This window comes from Cavia porcellus, unplaced genomic scaffold (assembly GCF_034190915.1).
Source record: "Cavia porcellus strain 051 isolate PalLab524CR breed Dunkin Hartley unplaced genomic scaffold, mCavPor4.1 scaffold_10, whole genome shotgun sequence".
Taxonomy (NCBI): Eukaryota; Metazoa; Chordata; class Mammalia; order Rodentia; family Caviidae; genus Cavia; species Cavia porcellus.
This window is the reverse complement of record NW_026947493.1, coordinates 71,639,995-71,660,719: the sequence shown is the minus strand read 5'-3', so window position 1 is coordinate 71,660,719 and position 20,725 is coordinate 71,639,995. Positions and strand designations below refer to the sequence as shown.

General features: G+C 36.2%; 1 protein-coding gene across 5 annotated transcripts in view; it reads left to right on the top strand.

The window, feature by feature from the left end:
* The first annotated feature begins 288 nt into the window (after positions 1-288).
* Positions 289-20,725, top strand: part of Stk3 (serine/threonine kinase 3) — a 318,102-nt gene continuing 297,665 nt past the window's right edge. For 4 of the 5 annotated variants that reach the window (XM_063257611.1, XM_063257615.1, XM_063257614.1 and 1 more), the window contains exon 1: positions 290-517. Coding sequence is in view for 1 of the 5 variants with exons in the window: in XM_063257610.1 (XP_063113680.1) it covers positions 492-517 (26 nt within the window). In the remaining 4 variants the exon portion in view is untranslated. Of the gene's footprint in view, positions 518-20,725 lie in introns of all 5 variants that reach the window. The other variant, XM_063257610.1, reaches the window with a different exon arrangement.

The following is a 20,725-nucleotide window of genomic DNA, read 5'->3' as shown; positions in this document are numbered from 1 at the left end:
CTGCAAACGCAGCGAAGGCAAGTGAGGAATAGAGCCCAGGCCAGTGCCTGTCCTCCGCCTGCGCTGCTTTGGGTGCAGGTCTGACCTCCTTTGGCTCTCCTACACTCCCAGTCCTCCGCCCCTCTCCAGAGTTTGCCCAGTCTCTGCCCCCAGCGCGGCCCCGCCCTTGTCGATTGGCCCCGCCCATCCGCCAGGCCCGGCTCCTCCCTCCCGTCCGGCCCTGTCCTCCCAGGCCTGGCCCCGCCCCCGCCGCGGCGCCTGGTCCGGCTCCCCCTCTCCCGGCCCGGGCCGACGGCTGAGGGGGCGGGGCGGAGCGGAGGAGCCGCACTCGGGAGCGGGAGGGAGATCCGCCGCGGAGTTACGGGAAAGTTGGTCCGAGTTCCCGGAGTTTCCCCTTGTGGTTACCCGGCCTCGGCTGGCCGGTGCCCCGGCTCCTTTCCTCCCTCTGGCCTTCAGGGTCCACCCAGTCCCTGCTTCTGCTCCGGACCGCCATGGAGCCACCGCCGGCGCCTAGGAGGTGAGAGCGCGGGAGCCGGGAAGCGAAGCGACGGGCGAGGGCGGCCGCGGGCGGGGCGGCTAGGCCGGGCCAGCCCTCCCGAGACCCGGTCCCCGCCTGCGGGCCACGCCGAGGGTCGGGAGGAGCTCCGGGGCTCGTCGAGGCCGGGCCTGCTATCGGAGCGTCGCCTCTGCGGCCGGCGGGGCCTGGCGAGGGGGGAGCAGGGTGGGCGCGCCGGCTCCGCGGCCCGGGAGGTGCCCTCGTGCAAGTTCGCGAGGCCGGAGGCCTAAAAGGAGGACATGGTCTTCTTACAGCCTTCTGGGCATTCTTGTCTAGTGTTCTTAATAATATTGCCTCTCCCTTCATTTTGGAGAAAAGCGGGTTATTTACGTTTTAAGGAATTACGTATTAATAGCTACACAGCGTGAAACTTGCTGAAGCTATGCTGCTCTGACAGGTGTTCCTCTGCTTCTCCCCTCAAGTTGAAAGGAATTTATAGACCCGAGACAGTGGGAGACTTAAATTAGAACCCCTCCCCCAAGCAGTTTTGCATGTAAAAATAGTGATGCTTTAGTATGCATTTATTGTTAGTTTATATTTAGTCGTTGATATAGTGGAAATGCATGCATATAAAGTATATGTGTTTGAACTAATATTTGCAGCTTTGTTAGGAAGCTAAATGATTGTTGTCTGTTGGTGTAATTTCATAATGTGTATTCCTTTCCCCCCAAAGAAGGAATCAAGTAATTGTTCGATGCTGGATAAAACATTTAACTTCAGTCTTGCATTTTTAATTTGTGAAATTAAGGGCACTAATCCCTCTCAGACAGTGCTGTTGTGAAGATTGAAGAGTTCATGTGGTTTGATATCTAGATGAAAGGTGTATTCAAGAATTTGGAATAGTTAAAAAGGTAGGGACTTTGGGACCTATTGTGAATTGTTTGACTAGATATGTGAGCCTTGAGGCCTGGAAACCATCTGTTCAGGTGAAAAAAAAGGAGGTCTTGTGGAGATTTCCAAAAGTCAACTCTGGAAGCAAGTCAACTTACAGATCTTTTTAAGCATTTTGTAAGGTGTCTCTCTTCTAGTACCTACTATAGAAGAAAGTCAAGAACTTTTTTTTTTCTTTGCACTTTGGAAAAATTGCAAGGGAGCACTTACAAGGTAATGCTATTAGCTAACTTTGTAGGTGTTACCAGTTTCATTATAGATGTAAGAGAATCCCTGCCTTTGCAAGATATTTGACAAACTTGAGTCAAGGGAAGGTGTGATTAGTAATTCCATGGTGATTTGTACTTTTCAAAGTGGTAGGGACTTGTGCATTTAATACTTACTTTTGACTCTCTTAGAGACTTATACTGATACAGAAAGGCATTACTTATTTAGTCTTTTTCTTTGCCCCTAGAGAGTCTTCCTATGTTGCCCAAGCTGGTCTTGAACTCTAGGGCTCAAGCTGTCCTCCTGCTTTAGCTCCCCTAAGTAGCTGTTCTACTGGTGTGCATCCCGGTTTAGGAAATAATTTCCAAAGAGCAAAAGATACGTGGTGTTAATCCCACATATTTGAGTATTTCTTTAGAAAATTTTTGTAGCATTTTCATATTTATAGTGTTTAATCCTTACAAGAACCCTATAGAGAAGTTACTATAGAGATAGTAATCCTGTAGATGAGGACACTAAATTTGCTGCATAGAAGGCCATGACCCAAGTTATTGATTGTAAGCTTTTTATGTTGCTTTTTTGATCGTTACCTTTTAATAATAAAATATAGCTACCAGTTTCAAGGGCGTATTGTTTGCCAAGAGATTTATACAGTAACACATCATTTAGTAATGAGATGTATTGAGAAACTGGTTGTTAGGTGATTTTATTTTGCAAATACCATAGTGTACTTACATAAAGCTAGAAGATGACAGTGTCACTTTTCAGTGTAATTTTCCACACTATCATATATCATTGACTGAAACATTGTTATGTGGTGTGTCACCATATATATAATCATTTTAGGAAATAGTAATTCTGGTTTTGCTCTACTGGTTTTACTCTACTATTCTAAATTAAAATTTCATTGTTTGCAAAATGATTGTGGGGATTAAATGAAGTCATATGTAAAGCACTTAGCAGAGTACTCATAATGTATTCAATACTATTTGGTAATTTGTATTTTCCTTATTAAATGAGGTTCACAGAGATTAAATGACTTGGTCAAGTGGAGAAGGTACCAGAAATCTTAGTCCTAATTGGCCTCAAAGGGTGTGTATTCTTTTATGTATAGTGATGCCTTTTTGAAACTTACTTTCTTAGTGTTCCATAGTATACTGTTTTTTTCCTACAGTTTTTTGTCCTCTTTGCATATATGCTTCTGAGTCTCTGTAAGAATATCAGTTAGCTCTTCTACCTTGAGGTGCACTTCCTTCATGTTCAGACATACTGTCAGATGTGTGTTGCTGATGTTCAAGACTATGACCAGCAGCTCTGCTTAATTGACATTTTAAATTTTTTCATGTGTAGGACTATAATTTTATTACACTGTCTAGTTTTTACTACCTACTACCAAATTTTCCATTAAAAAGTCTGTGGATTCATTTTTCCTCCCTTTTTAATTCCCAAGATTACTCCATTCCAGGGTATTACGATGTTTAACATTGCTTGAATTGAAGCAGTGCCTTCTAATTGGACACTTTAGTCCAATGGTTTTCAAAAATAGTTTAACAGGATAAATAGCAGAAGGGCTTTAGTTGGAGTGGGGGTAGGGCCCCAGGACCTGATTGTCGTCGGTCTTTTGTTCCTTCTCCTTTGTTGTCCTACAAAACCTATGGAACAGTTAGCTTTAGTTTTTCCTGCATGTGGCTTCTGATTTTATTTCACTAATACATCCCTTAAACTGTGTTGCTCTTTTTTTAGGAGGGCTCTGGGAGTTGGAAATGTACTTTTCTACTTAGTATTTGAGGCCCTCCCTCACTTATCTCAGTGGTAACCCCTCAGCCTTCTGTTAAATGTTCTTCTAAGTTACTCTGTCCTGATACAACTTCAATGTTGTTCTTTATTTAAGTTGTAGGCTGTGGGTACTCCCAACTTTGTTTTTTTTTCATACTTTTCCTTTAGAAAGGTTTATATTATTTTTGACTATAATCTGTTTTATTCTTCCTTCAAGGCCAGTTTCATAAAGTATCTTTTTTGTTTGTTTGTTTTTTGAGACAGGGTCTCACAGTGTAGTTCAAATTGGCCTTGAAATCATTAGGCAGCCCAGGCTTAAGAGTCCTTAAACTCTTTGACAATCCTACCTCAGCTTCATGAGTGCTGCTGATATTCTAGGTAGTTACCATCATCTTGCTGTGCAGTTCCAGCTGGCCTTGGACTCACTGTGTCGCCTAGATGAGCCTTTTACTCCACTTCTTGCCTCCCAAGTGCTGGAATTACAGGTGTGCACTACCCGCTGCCAAGTGCTGTACTTTTAATCTGAAACTTTTTTTGTATTTCTAGTACGATACTCATCTGATTATGTGCTATTTTTTGTTTTACAAAGTTTTAAACCTCCAAAAGGCAGTGGGGACTAATTTAATAAGTAACTTACATACTCATGAAATCATCACCTAGATTTAAGAGAAAAATACTATCAATACATTGAAATTCCATGTGTGTATGTTTTCCCATTTCCCAAAGCGCAATGATGTGTTGGTTTGGGTATTTGTCTTTCCCATTCATATCTATTTTTAGCATGTTTATTTATACATATATCCATATCATGTGCATGTACACACATGTAGTATTAAGCTTAGCTGTGTTACTGCCTTTGAAATTTGGTTCTTTGAATATCATTATATAAAAGTTGATGATTCCAGTGTGCAACCAGCTTTAAGAATCATAACTTAGAGTTTGAGATAATCTGTAAGGCATCGTTTACTCTTAAATTTATTGATTTGGTTTCCTTAGCAAGGGTTATGTAAACAGAAAATAAGTGACTTGAGGTACCAGAACAACTTTCGGTTTCTCAGATTTCCTTAACAGGTTTGTCACAGAAGTCTTCAGAAATACAGCTCATATTGTCCAAGGATACACAATTTTTTATAGTACTTGTCAAGGAGGGGACTGAATATTATTGCATCAGGGAGAAATATTTGACCAGACAGGCCTTCATCCCCAACTAGATTATAAGATTAGTATATACTGCAAATACTGGATGGATAAGTAAATAAGTTACTGAACTGTATTCTCAAGTCACATGAGCCGAGTTTTTGGATTTAACTTATATAATTATATTCTGGGGCAATTTAAAAAAGTAGTATGAAAGGGTAGTTTGGGGGAAGTAAAGTTGAAAATTGAAGTAAAAATGTTGGGGTTTCAAAATACATTCACACAAATGAAAAGTGAAGTTAAGAACAATTATGACAGGGGCTGGGGATTTAGCTTAGCGGCATAAGCACCTGCCTTGCAAGCAGGCAGTCGTGAGTTCAATCCCCGGTACCGATAAAAAAGAAAAAGACACACACACACACACACACACACACACACACAAAGAACAATTATGACAGCAAATATTGCTACGAGTAGATGGTTTATCAGTTGGAAGATAGGTTATTATAGTTGAAAAAGCAAAGGTACAAGAATGGGGATACAGGAGGTACAGGATAAATTATTCATGTATTCCTTAACGTGAAGAGCCCTCCTAAGTCTGCAACATATGTAGCCCTAGGCCGAGAAGTAGAAATGGAGATAAGTGGCAAAACTGTTAGCTCTCAAGCCAGCACCTGCCCTCCCTGGTAAGCAGAGGCAGGGTGGCCGACTGCAGCCCTTCCAGGGAGAGAACTAGCAGTGTCTCCTGAGATCCACGCCATGTTGGAACTGAGGATGCTGTGAAAACAAATGACCATCCTGTCTCTCTGCTAAGCAATAGTGAACCTACTGCTACATGGCCTAGAGTCAAATTTCCCACTTCCCCTGTCCCCTCCTCTCCCCCCATTAGCAAATGGGAACCAGAAATCTGAGCATCTCCTGGGAGGTTGACCATAGCAAATAAGGGGGACTTCCTTCTACCATTTCTTTGAAGGCAAATATTTTTATTACTGTTTTACTGTATTCTGATTAATGGTACTGCTTTATTCAATATTCTGTTTTGATAAGTTCTATAGTGTTCTATATTTCATCTCATTTTGATATATGGGATTGAAAGAACAACTATTATAAAGATAACAAAATATACTGTGATACCTATTACTGTTATCCCAGTAACCTCCTGTGAAGTTTTGTACCAGTTTCACTGTATGATCTTAGTTGGCTTTATTCTGACTTGTTCTGTTGTATACTTTCAAAATAAAAACAAAACAAAAAACCTCTTAGCTCTCAGGAGTTAATTGGAAACACTTAGAACTCTTAAAAAACAAATCACCTAGACAGCAGTCTTAGGGAGGAGGGCCTAGGGGAAGTTTTCTATTTTCTTCTTCTTGTGCTGGTGATTGAATTGAGGGCCTCACAGAGGTTCCTCACACATAAGCTTGTGCTTTACCAACAGGGCTACGCTTGTAACCTAGAAGTTTTCTATTTTAGAGGCAGGTGAGTGAATAAAATGTCCAAAGTGTCTAAGGAGGAAAAGAACCCTAACAAACAGGAATACTGTGTCTCTTTGAATTAACAGCCTATTGCGAAAACAGGTGCTGTCTTCCCTTCAGCTTTCCTTGGTTAATGTGGGATAGTGAGAATTGCATTAGCCTTGGTTGAAGTCCTGTAGGTGATAACAGTTGGTTGATGCTGACTCTCTCTTCTTGGAGAGAGGGAATGTGATAATGCAACCTGCAGTTTGAGTTAAACAGACTTGAGACATTAAGGAAACTGAGAAACCAGTCATTAGGTAACTTTAGGCTATCCATTGTTCTTTGAGGGAATGAAATGTAGCATGTACAAGCACTGAAGAATTTGTTGGAAATACAAAGAGGTTAATGTGCCTGTCTATCACAAGCTGGATTGAGATTTGCTTTTCTGAAGTAATCTTAAGTGTTTATTCCATAAAGTTTTACTAGTAAAAGGTTTAAATTAAATACTTTTTGTTTGAATTATAAAGAAATAAATGAGTGCTTAGAAATTATGGAGAATTTCAATTTTCTGGTTTTAGAGAAGTCTGTGTTGAACCAACAAATGATGTCATTCTAACCATCATATATTAGTGGATTTCAAAAAACACTTTTTTAAACATTGCTTCTGAGAATCAATATGTAAATGAAATAAACTTTGTAAAATGTACCGTGTATCTGATTTTTCCTATATTTTATTTTATTTACTTTTGTTAAAAATTGTGGTCATGATCCTCCAAATTTTCATGACTCATTAATGGGCCACGAACTGGGATTTGAAAAACGTTGGTGTATCTACTGGTCAAGTCAGGAAACATTCATTTCTGTTTTCCCCCTCATACTTAATAGAGGTGATGACATTGCTTAAAGGACTCCAGAGTGGTATTAATTTAATAACTTATATACTCATTAAAGTTATTCTTTTAAGATTAGAAAGTGAAGAAGTAGAGGTAAAAGAAATTAGTGTTTAAAAATTACTATATTTGGAACAGTTTATATATATCCCAATTAAAGTATGGGAAAATGCAAAAGGATTATCTGTGATGTTTGACAGTTTACAGAGAAAAATGTACTGTGTAAAAGTTATGGTGACACACAGGTCTATTTGCATTTTTGTGTATGTGCTGGAAGCATCCATTATAATTATAATGACCTAATTTTTGATTCCCTGTCAGCTCCACTCTGGTCTTTGCAGTTTTCTTCTAAAGAGAAAGCCGATGCCATCTGATAGAAACTGATGCCATCTAATAGAAACTTTTTAGCTTAGCCCTCAGCTTTTTTGTTGTGATTTTATTTGAATTGTCTCACATGTGTTAGGATAATTCTAATTTCAAGAAGCCTTTTGCTCTTAGAACAAAATTTTATATTTAAAATGTTTTTCTATTGTCTTATTTTGCTCTTTATAATTTGGGAAATAAATCTTTCTTAGCAAGGAGATCAAAAGATGCAAGGAGAGGAAAGGGAGGGAAAAGGGCTGAAAAAAGGAATTAAGCAGTGTTATGTACATGTACCAACTCCATACAAGGAATGCAGGTATTATATACTGCAAACATATGCTGATAAAAAATTTAAAAAGATGTTATACTATAATTATTTTTCTATATAGTCTTAAGTTGAATAAATGAAAGTAGCAAATATGTAAAAAGACATGTATGAATATTTAAAGAAAGCAAGTTTATTTTTACAGACTATGATACTAAAATTCAGATTACCCTGAATTTTAAAGATGTATCAAAAGATATAATTTGAAACATGACTTCACAGAAAAATGAAAATTGCCAGAGGCTGTTATCATGATAATTAGTAAAGATAGTTTGTAGTGGGTTCTGAATTAGATTCATGATACCAAATATCTTAGTAAAGAGGTGATGAATAAAATTTTTTAGATATTTGTTTTTCTATCAGTACTTTGATACACACATATTTATGAAATTGGGAAAATTGTCGAGCATTTTTAAGGATGAGTTAGTTTCTTTGTCTCGCTTACCTGTTCTTTTGTAGAATTTTTGGTTTTCTGAAACCATAGGACCCGGAGTCTTGTAATTAGAAAGGAGTGCAAGTCAAGCTTCCTTTTGTAATTTAGGTGAACTTTTATATATTTGAGGAAAGCATTTGAAGATAACAAGCAGCTAATTTCCTTGGCTCTCTGTAGCCACATAGTTTATTTGCTGGGTTACTCATTCTGTTTATTTTGAAAACTGGCTTTCTTAGTACTCACTGCTCATGGCAGAAATTGACTGTTAGCCTTGGGCTTGTTGGTTTGCTCATTTGTACATTCAATAACTTTTAATTCATTGCCTTCCAAATTTAGATGTTGAGTTCACTGGTAAATGAAACAGATGGGATTTTTGTCCTCATTGAATATATAACCTATATGGGGCTTGAGCTGTGATAGAGCCAGTATGTATTGATTAGAGAAAAATGATGGAAATGCCTAATAAGGTAGCTGGAGGAGGCTTCTCTGAGAAGATATTTAAGGTGCAACATGATGCTGAGAAATTGTGAATGTGAGTAGCTGAAGAAAAGTATTTTGAGCAGGGGGAGAAACATGAGAAGGCCTCAGGGGAGGAGAATTTAGTATGCAGGAGGAATTGAAATGAGGCCATTGTGGCTGCTTTGTGGAATGAGATTAACTAGCTAGAGATGAGGTCAGAGAGATGAGCAGAGATTCAATGATAGGCAGTGGAAAAAAATTTGGATATAAGTCAGAGTCCATGGGTTATCATTAAAGATTTGTAAGCAGAATTTTAAGCAGTTTATATTTTAAAAAGGTCATTCTGGTCATCGTTTGTAGTGTAGGTTGTAAAGGGTTAAGAATGAAAAAGGAGATTGGAGGCTGTTGCAGTATTTCATTGTTAAAGATAGTGAAGTAGGTAAATTTCAGTTATATTTTGGAGTTAGAAATGAAGGACTTGATAATAGACTGAATATAAGAAATGAAGAAAGATTAATCCTGGCCACCATGTCTTAGTTTGAGCAACTTGGGAATTGGGGGAAAACTAAAAGAGGAACAGGTTTGGGTATCTGTAGCCCCTTTCTTGGAATTACATACTCCAAAGAAAGGGAATTTTAGTGGCCCAAAACGCAATATTTGGTAGTTCCCTCAGAGGACGAAGTGGGTAGGGAGGAAATGATGGGTACTGGTTTCTTTTTTTAATCTGTCACAAGGTTAAAGAATGGGAAAATACCTAATTTTTGTAACCCACTTTTTTAAAAAAGAAAATCTTTTGATACAGTATAATTAATTAATTAATTTTTGCATTGGGGATTGAATCCAGAACCTTTGCACTGAGCGGCAGAGCTGCTACCCTTTCACTTTTGTTTTTTATTTTGAGACAAATAATAATAATACTTTCTAAGTAGCTAAATTTCTAGGCTTGAATTTGTGATCTTCTGCCTAAGCCTCCCAGAGTGCTGGGATTACAGGTGTGCACCACCACACACTGCTCTTTTTATTGCAGAAGAAATCATCAGTAACAAATGTGTGACTTAGTTGTTACAAGGCAGATCACTTTTGTAATCACTACTCAGATTGAGGAATAGAACTTTGGCATACTTCTTACGAGTCTCTTTCCTTCACAGAAGCTTTCCACAAAGGTAACTATTATCCTGATATTCGTATCAGTAGCCTAGATGTGCATTGTTAGCCTTGCTAATTAAAAAACAGTTTTGATATAAATTGTCACAGAAGTTTCAGATTAGTCATGTCCCTGTTGTTTTCCTTGTCTAGTTTAAGAACCTAGGTTTGAATTGCTCTTCCTCAAAATCTCTGTTTTGCTGACTACTTACTCAAGATTCAGCTCAGTGTATTCCTTTGTCCTTTGTATTTCCTGCAAATGGGCAGCTGGATCCAGACATGGCCAGACTCAAATTTAGTCCCTCAGGCATTTTTTTTTTTTTTTGTATCAGGGATCGAACTCATGACCTTGCACTTGCCAGGCAGGTACTTATGCCACTGAGCTAAATATCCAGCCCTCTTAGGCATTGTTATAGTTGGCATTTCACAAAGCAGTAGGGATCTCTTAATGTTTAATTGATTTTTTTTGGGGGGGGGGTAAGGTTAACAGTTGTTAATAGTGGTATTTCTTTTAATTCATTGGATGTTGCAAGAAGGCAAAATTCTAAGTGGTTCATTTTGTCTTCACTTATTAATTGGGATGTTTTTATACTTTCTGTTTGGTTACCCAGTGGTAGAATTTATAAAGGAAAGACAGGACAAATGCTTCTATTTGTGCCCATTATTTGTCAGTTTTCAACATAATGAATGAGCTCTGTTTCTTTCTATAAAGGGGACCATTTTTTCTTTGTTTCAATTTTGAGTTGATGACTTTTAATATGTTTGCTGGATTTGAATCCTTTGCAGTTATTGTCACTGATAATCAAATGGTCCCATCATGAGAATTTTTTTCAGGAGAGAACACGACTGTAATGGACTTTGATAGCTTCCTTGCTGAATGCTGTAATAAGATATTCACGGCTCACCTTGTACATTTCTAGTTACAGATCTGGTATCTGCAGTTTCTCCAAGAAGCCTTCATTTCTTTTAATGAGAAATGATATTTCAGGATCCTAATCTGGGCCCTAATAGCTTGTTATTTTTAAAAACTTTTACTTCATAGAAGAACTGAGTAATTCTTTGAGACTTTGGGATATTTTGTCAAAAAATACGATGGCACTGTCACCTACACATTCATTTCCTAAGTTTCAGTCAGAAATTGTGTGTGTACAAACTCATTATGTGGTAGACTATTTAGCTTCATTTTCTCTCTCCTACTTACTCTGATTACCCTTTAACCCATTATTAACCTAATATCCAACATTCATACCTAATACTTTTTTCTCATATTTGTGTTTTAAGTGACCTTCGATGTGTTCTTAAATGAAAAGGATATGGAAAATAAAACTATACCAAGCAGCATCACTATTGATGAGGTCAGATATCAGGTCTTTTTTTTTTTTTTAAATACTCAGGGCTTATTTTTTAGACAAATCTTTTAGTCTGCCTTGTCTTTTACATATTACAGTGTATCTGTGTATAAACAAAGAAAGGGCAATTTAAAACTTTTATGAATCTCCGAAGTATAGCATAATGAATCGTAAATTGCAACAATCCTCATATCAAAAGTTATTCCCTTCTAGTTTTTATATTAGCATTTCTTGTTAAATTTATTGTGGTTTGGGCTGGGGATTTAGCTCAGCAGCATAAGCGCCTGCCTTGCAAGCAGTCAGTCTTGAGTTCGATCCCTGGTACCGATAAAAAGGAAAAAGACAAAAAAAAAAAAATTTATTGTGGTTTGAATAAATAAAATGTATTCATCTCAGCAACAGAGTTGCTAATTTGCATTTGTCAGTGTGTTATATAACTATATAATTTATGTACACTTACTATGTTAACATTAGATTACACCTATAAGTTGATATGTGAATTATTGTTATCTTACAATCAAATAGCTACAATGACCACTTTTCTAATAATATATTAAAAAAATTTTAATAGCAGACTTGGATGATAGAGGTTGGAGAGAAATGATTACTCTAAATAAAATGTGTACTTTATAGAATTCTAAGGAACTAGATAAAATTAAGCGGTGGAATTCCACAGAATTCCAGTGGAAATGAAAAATAAACGTTAATTATTGAGAAGGTTTTTTTGATAATTTAATTTTCTTGGCAGATTGTTTTGTGTTCATGTGTTTAATTCTCATTATATATCCCTCCTTTTTAAAAATTTACAGAAGATTGGGGCTGGGGATTTAGCTCAGCGGCATAAGCGCCTGCCTTGCAAGCAGGCAGTCGTGAGTTCGATCCCCGGTACCGATAAAAAAGAAAAAGACAAAAAAAAAAAAAAAAAAATTTACAGAAGATAATTCAAACACTAGGCCAATACTAGAAAATAGGACAGCTCCTCCCATTGACTCCAGCATTTGAGTAGGCAGTTTTGATGAATGTTTATTCAAAAAATAAAACAACCCACATGTGATGTTTAGGAGACTACTTATTTAAAATAGTAATACAGTGATACCTTTAAAGATATTTAGCATCGTTAGGAAGTAGAGTATATGATGGATTTTCCAAATAAATAAACTACTCTAACTGTTATACTTTAAAATATTTAAAAAATATTTTGAACAGAATAATATTGAGGAAAATCATTCTACAATGAAGACACATGACCCTGTTGTCTAAGATCCCGTCATTTATATTCTTTTTTGAGTAGTAATATTGTTTTAAAATAAATTCTAGTAGTATATTTAGTGAAGTGTGTTGAAACTTTGTTGTTTCAAACTATGTGTTTGAAACTTTGTTGCTGCGTGTAGCTGCTTTTTTCTTTTTAATGTAATTTTGTGGTTTTTTTTTTCCCTACTGTTGTTTGTCATTTTTTGTTATTATGCCCTTTAAACTACTGCTTTCCTTAGAAATAATTATCCAATCTGACATAATTCCTATCTCCCCAAGTAAAGTACGTACTCTTTATGTCAATTTTTGCTTACCTGAGATCTTTTTCTGTTCAGGTTCATAATTACATAATAAAAATTGTCTTTTAACTAAGAATATTATTGTTCAGTAAAGAAGGAGAGTAAAAGTTATGTCGAATATTGCTGTTTGTGTCCGTTTTTTTTTCTTTCCCTTAAATAGTGCTGAAGGTTTAACCCAGGGGCTTGTCACAACCATTTCTAAAATTTAATATGTGTAATTTTTTTAAACTGTGTGATTTTTTTTCTTTTAAAAGCTCACAAAAATCTCAAGTGAAAAAAAGTTGCCATTTTAAAGCATTACTTGGATAAGATTTAGGGTATTTCCAAAGCTAATTGAAATGTGAGAGTATTTATACCTGTATATATACACAACAGTGTTATATTTTTGCAATTATGTTTAATTTTCTTTGAGTACTTAGACTATCAATCTTATAGTCACTTTTCCTCTAAGATTAGGCTAGGATATTAATATTTTATTTTCATTTTTAAAAAGCAGAGCAAAACCAGAAACCAGGTAAAATATTCCAATTTAAAAGACTAAAAGTTATGTTTTAAAAAATGCCAGAATCATGAACTGTTTGTGTTTTTCTCTCAATTTGTTTGTAATGAACAGCAGTGAAATACAGAGAAAAGACTTCCTATGTGCTGTTGGCTGTGTAATCATGTAACACCAAGAAGTCAAGCAAAATAATGTCTGACTGATCAGACAGCTGGAAGTGGTCACAATCCAGTGCTCTTCCATCTTTGTTCTTGAATACCTGTAAAAGTTTATTGGAAGTCAGAGAATAGAACTCATTATGTGTAAAAAATGTTTTATAGTATTGGACTTTAATCTTTTCTTGCATGTGTGGTGTGGTAGCACATGCCTATAATCCCACCACTGGGAGACTGAAACAGGAGGATCGTCGTGAATTTGAGGCCAGCTTGGGGAACAAAGTGAGTTCAAGGTCAGCCTGAACTGCATAGTGAGACCCTGTGTCAAAAATCAACCAACCAAGGGCGCAGATTTAGCTCAGTGGCATAAGCACCTACCTTGCAAATTTGTGGTCATGAGTTTGAACTTTGGTACAAAAAAAAAAAGAAATCGACCAACCAAACAAACTACCAAAAAACAAACAAAAAATCCTCACTATTCTTGCAGTTACAGTTTTATTAATGTATTATGTTGGGGTATTATTGCAATTAATTAATATGGGTATAGAGTTAAATATGGAGAGTTGTGAGGGTACACAGACTAAATCTTCATATTTCTTATGCAAAATTTGAGGTTTATGGCAGTAATGAAAAAATACGTATATTTGTGAATCCAGTTTTTAAGTATGGATAGTATCTTTAGTACAGATCATGGGTACTTTGCTAAGTTTCTTATGAAGTATACTCTTTTTTTTTTTTAAATCAAGTAAGGACTTTCTTGTTTCTTTGTTTCTCAAATCTAAATATGATTAAGTGCTTAAAAATCTTTGTAATGAATTGGATTAAAACTTATAAGCCTTATAGGTCTATATATTTCTTAAAGTATTTAAAATTTTATCTTAACAGAATATGAGTATGTTGGAGCATTTTCAGTTTGTTTTGCCTATAAGTTTCTGAGTTTGTGATATTTTAGTTTTTTTGAAAATTTTGTATTAACATGTTTAAAGTACATAATGATTCCATTCATTGGGGGAGCACATGTATATATCTTAATTCTTTTTATGTGTCCTCCTTCTATCTCTTTCCCCTCCCTCCATCTCTTGGTTTTCTTCCCACTTACAAAAGATCTATTTTCCTCTTTCCTATTATCTATCTTTTATTTTGCTCTTTATACCTGGGTGCTTTTTTTTTGTCGTTTTGAGGCAGGGTTTCACTATGCAACTCAGGCTGGCATTGAACTCACTTTGTATTCCAAGCTGGCCTTGAACTTGCAGTGATCCTCCTGCCTCAGCCTGGCAAGTGCTGGCATTTATAGGTTTGCCTCACGAAGTCTGGCCTTCTTGGGGTGACTCGTTTTTTGGAAATTAGTTATTAAGAAAGTGACTGCAGTAATGTATCTTTAGAGATAGGGAGTATGCTGCAATGTTCATTAACTTTGAACAGGTTTGTTACAAGAAATTAAAGTGAGCAATAGCACTTTCGAGTTGATAGTAAGTGGAAAAAATTAATAGAAAATAGAAATGAGAGTCCAGGGGTAAAGGAAGGAGAAAAATCTCAACTTCCTTTCCTTTAAATCTTTGCCAGGAAATTACAGAGTACTTTTAGGCAAAGGGCCCAACTTGGGAGGAAATGGTAAGATAGAATTGAAAAATAAGACTTGTATTTAATTAAAAAATCTACTATTACAAAGCATCTGTTTTCTTAGGTGGTTTCGGCTCATTATAATGATGATAATTGACTCAACCTCCATAAATTTAATAGCATTTTATAAAAATAAAGATATGTGATCATCAAATCGTGTCTATTTTATTAGTAAAACAGTGATACTAAGTGAAGTGATTAAGAGCTAGTACTTCAGGGACAGATAAACACAGCTCTGCCATTTATTGCATTGCAGTGGTGGCCAAGTTTTTTAACTTTCCTGTGTCTCAGTATTTGTAGAAGTGTTGAATACTTTCTCTGGGTTTTGGGAAAATTAAATGAAATGTTGGTTGTAAAGCATTTATCTCTGAAGACAGTTTCCAAAAATGTAAAAATGTATGTCTGGCAGACATTTCTTGAAGGAACACAGTTTTTTGAGTATATTAAAAAAGATTTCACTTGAAAAATAAGTGCTAGTTGAAATTTTTAAAGAAGTTAAATATTTTATAAACATTTCAAAAGTAAAAGTGAGCAGACAAATGATCTATGAATTTTATGAATTTGAGGTAAAAATGTACTTCCTGTGATTGACATAGAAAAGATACTGATTTTTGTAGATTCAGAAACACACTCATTATTTTGTGTAACTCAGAAGATGCTTATTATTTACAGCAAAGTTTGAGACTTTATTTTTAATGTGGCATTAGGAATTAAATCCAGAACCTTGCATATGATGGGCTCTAACTCTGAATTTTATAAGCCCCAGAACCTGAACTTTGAGACTTTTTCGCTGTTAATAGTACTATGTTACATGAAAACCTTTCGTGTGTTTTAAAGACACGACTTTCTAGCGGTGTTCAAGGTGAAACTGCTAAAATTGAAGAGAAGGATTAAATTTTAAATGGAATATCACATATAAGCAAAGTGTAGAATATATAGCACTATAACAATTATGACTTATTAAGTAGTAGTAATACAGCTACGGACAGCAGAGGCTTTAGCGACTTGCTAAACAGCTACTACAATAGTGATATGGCTGGTAATTGCAAAGGCTTTAGTGACCCCACTGTTAGTGTCTGTATCACTACTGCTGGAAATCTGCAAGAAGAAACATTTGAAAATCATGGAGCTGAAATCAGAAGAAAGAAAGAATTTGTTCTTGCAGTTAGAAGGTTTTTTCTCTTCTATGGGGTTTACCAGGATCTGTTCTTTATTATTATTTTTCTGAGAGACCTAGAGGGCATATGACAGTTATTCTTGACTAGGGAGCTAGAGCTGGCTCTATAGGAAGCCTTCTTTATGAGTTTTAAAAGTCTTTAATCAAAACAAGAAATCCAAATAAAAAACAGCCAAAGTACTTATATACACATTTTTCCAAAGAAGATACACAAATGACCAATAAACACATGAGAATATACTCAGCATCATTATTAGAGAAGTGGAAATCAAGTCTATGAGATGCTACATACATACAAGTCTATGAGATGCTACATAATCATGATTATGGTTAAAAAAAAAAAAAAGCAAAAAAGCAGAACCAGAAAGTATAAACTGTTGTTGAGGATATGGAGGAATGGAACTTAATTCATTGTGGAAAACAGTATGGAAATTCCTCAAAAAATCAAACGTAGACTTACCATATGATCTAGTAATTCCACTTTTGGTTATATATCCAGAACAACTGAAAAGCAGGAACTTGCAGAGAGATTTGTACGGCAGTGTTCATAGCGTGTATAATAACCACAACATGGAAGAAGCCCAGCTGTTCATCAGCAGATGAATGGATAAACAAAATGCAGTTGTGACTGATAATCCCAATATGTCAACTTGATTGAATTAAGAAGCCCCTAGGAGATTAGTGAAGCCTGCTTCTGGTGTTCTGAGTGGATCACTGAGAAGAAGTTTTTGTGTTCCCATTTCTTTCTGTGGTGCTCCCCTGTGCTGCCTCCCTGAGCAGTTTTGCTCCACTGTGTACTTCTGGCATGAGGTTTCTACCTTAGAGTCTACTAATCATGTACAGAATGTGCTGAAACCATCAGTGAAATTAAGTCTTTGGACCTTTAAATTGTTTGAATGTTAGGTATTATATCTCAGTAATGGGAAAACTGATTAATATGGTAGTATATACATACAGTGGAATATTATATGAGCCTTAAAAGGAGTGAAGTAATACATGTCATTGTTGTTTAATAAGTTTTGGTTTGAGATGATAAAAGAAAAACACTTCATATACTTCTGATACTAAATGTGGACTTTTTTCATACTACACCAACCGATTCTCCAACTCTGGATAACCATCCAGGTGCCCTACAATTTACAACATGGGCGAATCTTGAAAACAGTATGCTAAATGAAAAAAGCTGGACATAAAAGGACAAATATTTTTGTTTTTACTAGAATAGTCAAATTCATAGAGGCAAAATAAAATGAGTGGTGATTAACAAGGAATTAAAGGAGGAGGGTTTGGAAAGCCATTGTTTAATACGAGTTTTGGTTTGAGATGATAAAAAAAAAAACACTTTATATACTTCTGATACCAAATCTGTAGTCTTTTTTCCTGGTACACTGACTGGTTCTCCTACTGCGGATACCGTCTGGATGCTCTATAGTTTCATTCAATTCTGACCATAACTAGCGGTAGTTAGTCTCAGGCCCTACAGGTTAAGGGCTCAGTTAGACAGTACCACCACCACTTCCAGTGGCAGTTGCAACAAGTCCAGGCCTCTGCCACTTCTAACTGACCTGACTTATCAACCAGATAGATAAATTGCTACACTCACTGGAAAAATTCAGGAAAACACTTTAGTTATTATTGTCAGTTTAGTAATAAAGATACAGGAGTTCCTTATTATCTGCAATGGATATATTACAATATCCCTGTACATGCCTGAAACAGCAGATAGTATTGAACCCTATATGAATTGTTTTTCCCTAAACATACATTCCTATGATGTTTAATTACAAATTTGGCAGAATGAACTATTAAACAATAATAATAAAATATAACACTATAGTATAAAAGTTCTGCTTTAGGGGTGTTATATAAAATCAGGGTTCTTGAACACAAGCACTGTAATACGTTGTAGTCATTCTGATAACTACTGAGTGCTGACTAGGAAGTATGCACTGTGGATATACTGGGTGAAGGAAGGGTGATTCACTTCCTTGGTAAGTCAGCAGTGTGTACAATTTGGAACTTGTGAATTGTTTTATTTCTGGAATTTTCTGTTTGACATTTTTGAACAGTGGTTAACTACAGGTAACTGGAACCATGAATAATTGAAACCAAGGAAAGAGAGAAACCAAGGACAGGTATTGGGGGTGTGGAGCCTAACTGATGAACAGTCAGCTGAAAAAGCACATATGGTGAGATTGGAAGGGTCTTAGGAGACTCTTAACAGAGTTAAAGTGCTTCATTCTCCTTTCTGTGGAATTGAATCATTCACTATCGATATGTAAATCAATCTAGAGCCCCTCTTCTCTCCCTGGAGCTGTGGTTGTGGTAGGTGGAGCTAAAAGCTCCAACCCCTAATTCAGTGATTTTTATCCCTCTTGTCTGTGTACTTGATTCACCATAAATACCCTAAACTGAGCCACAGCACCAGCTTGCTGCATTTTGTAATATATGGTAGTTCTACTTTTAATTTTTTGAAGAACTTCCATAATGTTTTCTATAATGGTTATACAGCATCTATTTATGTTCCCACCAAGAATGTGTAAGGGTTCCCTTTCCTGAACATTTTTTCCCCGGCACATGTGTTTTAGATAATGGCCATTTTAATGGAACAAGGGAATACTTCTTGTGGTTTTAATTTGCATTTCCTTAATAACTAGTTGAGCATTTTTTCATATGCCTGTTAGCTAAATATGTCCTTTTTTTTGAGAAATGTTTGTTTAGATCTTTGCCTTGTTTTAAATCAGATTATTATTATTTTGCTATTGAGTGTTTGGAATTCCTTATATATTGTGGATATTAACCCCTTGCAGATATTTTGTCCCATTCTGGAAGGCTGTCTCTTTACTATTTCCTTTGCTTTCCTAGAGCTTTTTAGTTTAATGTACTCCCATCAGTGTGTTTTTGCCTTGTTGTCTGTCGCCTGTACTTGTGGAGTCTTTTCCAAAGATTTCCTGAAGCATTTCCCTTGATTTTTCCTAGTAGTTTCATAGTTTTGGGTGTTACACTTAAGTCTTTAGCTTTTATGAGTTGATTTTTGAGTATAACGAGAGATAGGGGTTTAGTGTTTTTATTCTGCATGTGAATACAAAATTTTCCTAGCACTATTTATTGGAAAGACTGTCCTTTTTCCATTTTGTCTTTTTGGTACCTTTGTTGAAAATTGGCTATATTGTCACATGCATGTTTACTTCTAGTTTTTCTCTTTAGCTCCATTGTTCTGTGCCCCCCTCACTGGAAATTGAACTTTACACTGAGCTATATCCTTAGCACTTCTAAAATCTTTTTATTTTTGAGGCAGGGTCTTGCTAAATCTCTTTAAGTTGCCCACGCTAGGCTTTACTTTAGCGTCCTCCTGCCTCAGCCTCCTGGAGTCCTGGAATTACAGGTCTACACTACCACATCCAGCTCTGTGTCATTTTTTTGTACCAGGGCTATGCTGCATGATTACTGTAACTTTGTAGCATATCTGAAGCCAGGTAATTTAATGTTTCCTGCTTTTTCATTTTTGCTAAAGATGATTTTAGTTATTGAAGTTTACTGTAGTTCTATACACCATGTAGGATTATTTTTGCTAGTTCTATAAAGAATGTCAGTGGTATTTTGATAAAAGTTGCATTGTATCTTTAGATTGTTTTGGGTAGGTAGTATGGACATTTAAGCAGTATCCATTCTTTCAATCCATGAATGTGGGATATAATTCCATTATGTGTGTGTGTGTGCACATGCGTCTGCTTTTTAATTTCTTTTATCAGTGTCTCATAGCTTTTGTGGTAAAAATCTTTTACCTATTTGCATAAGTTTATTCCTAGGTATTATATTTCTGTGGCTTTTTTTTTTAATTTAAAGAGAGAAAAAAAAAACAAAACAAAGCAGTAAAAGGGTACAAGTAATACAGAATTTCAAGAAAAAAGATATACAGTAAGAAATCATTAGTTAATAGATTACATATTGTCATCTTAGAAACAGTTGTTCAAATTACAAAATTAAAGCATACAAAGTGGACATTCATACAGTGAGATTGCAGACAGTTCTGTTCAATGATCCAACAAAAACTCGGAAATATGGTTTTCTATCCTACACACTTAAATATACATGCTGGTGCTCTCCAGGCCGAAAGAAGGTGGCAGGCAAGGTTGGAGCAGTTTCCCGTAGCTTGGCCCAGCTCTCTCTTCCCGATGGGCAATTGTGGTGTGGCCTTCCAGTGAGAGAGGGCAGTCTGCAAGGCTGGAATGGGGACCTGTGGCTCGGCCCAGCTCCCTCTTCCTGGCGGGCAGCTGTGGTGTGGCCTCTGTGGCTGTTTTAATTATATTAATTTCTTAATTTCTGTTTCAGATCATTTATTATTAGCATATAACAACATTACTGGTTTTTGAATGTTAAGTTTTGTATTCTGAAATTTAATTTGTTTCTTAATTCCGGCAGTTTTATGGTGGGATCTTTGGAGTTTTCTATGTATTAAATTAAATAATCTGCAAGCCAGTGACAAGTTGATTCCTTTTTTAAAATTATAATGCCCTTTATTTCTATTTCCTGCCCGATTGCTGTAACTGGAATTTCTAATACTGTGTTTAATGAAATTGGTCTAAGTATGTATCCTTGTTTTGATTGAGAAAGAGAGAGAGAGAGACAGAGACATACATAGGCAGAGGGAGATAGACAAGAGAAATAGAGAAATCTTTCAGCTTTTACCTATTTAATAAGATGGCTTATATATGGGTATTATTGTAAGGTACATCTTTAA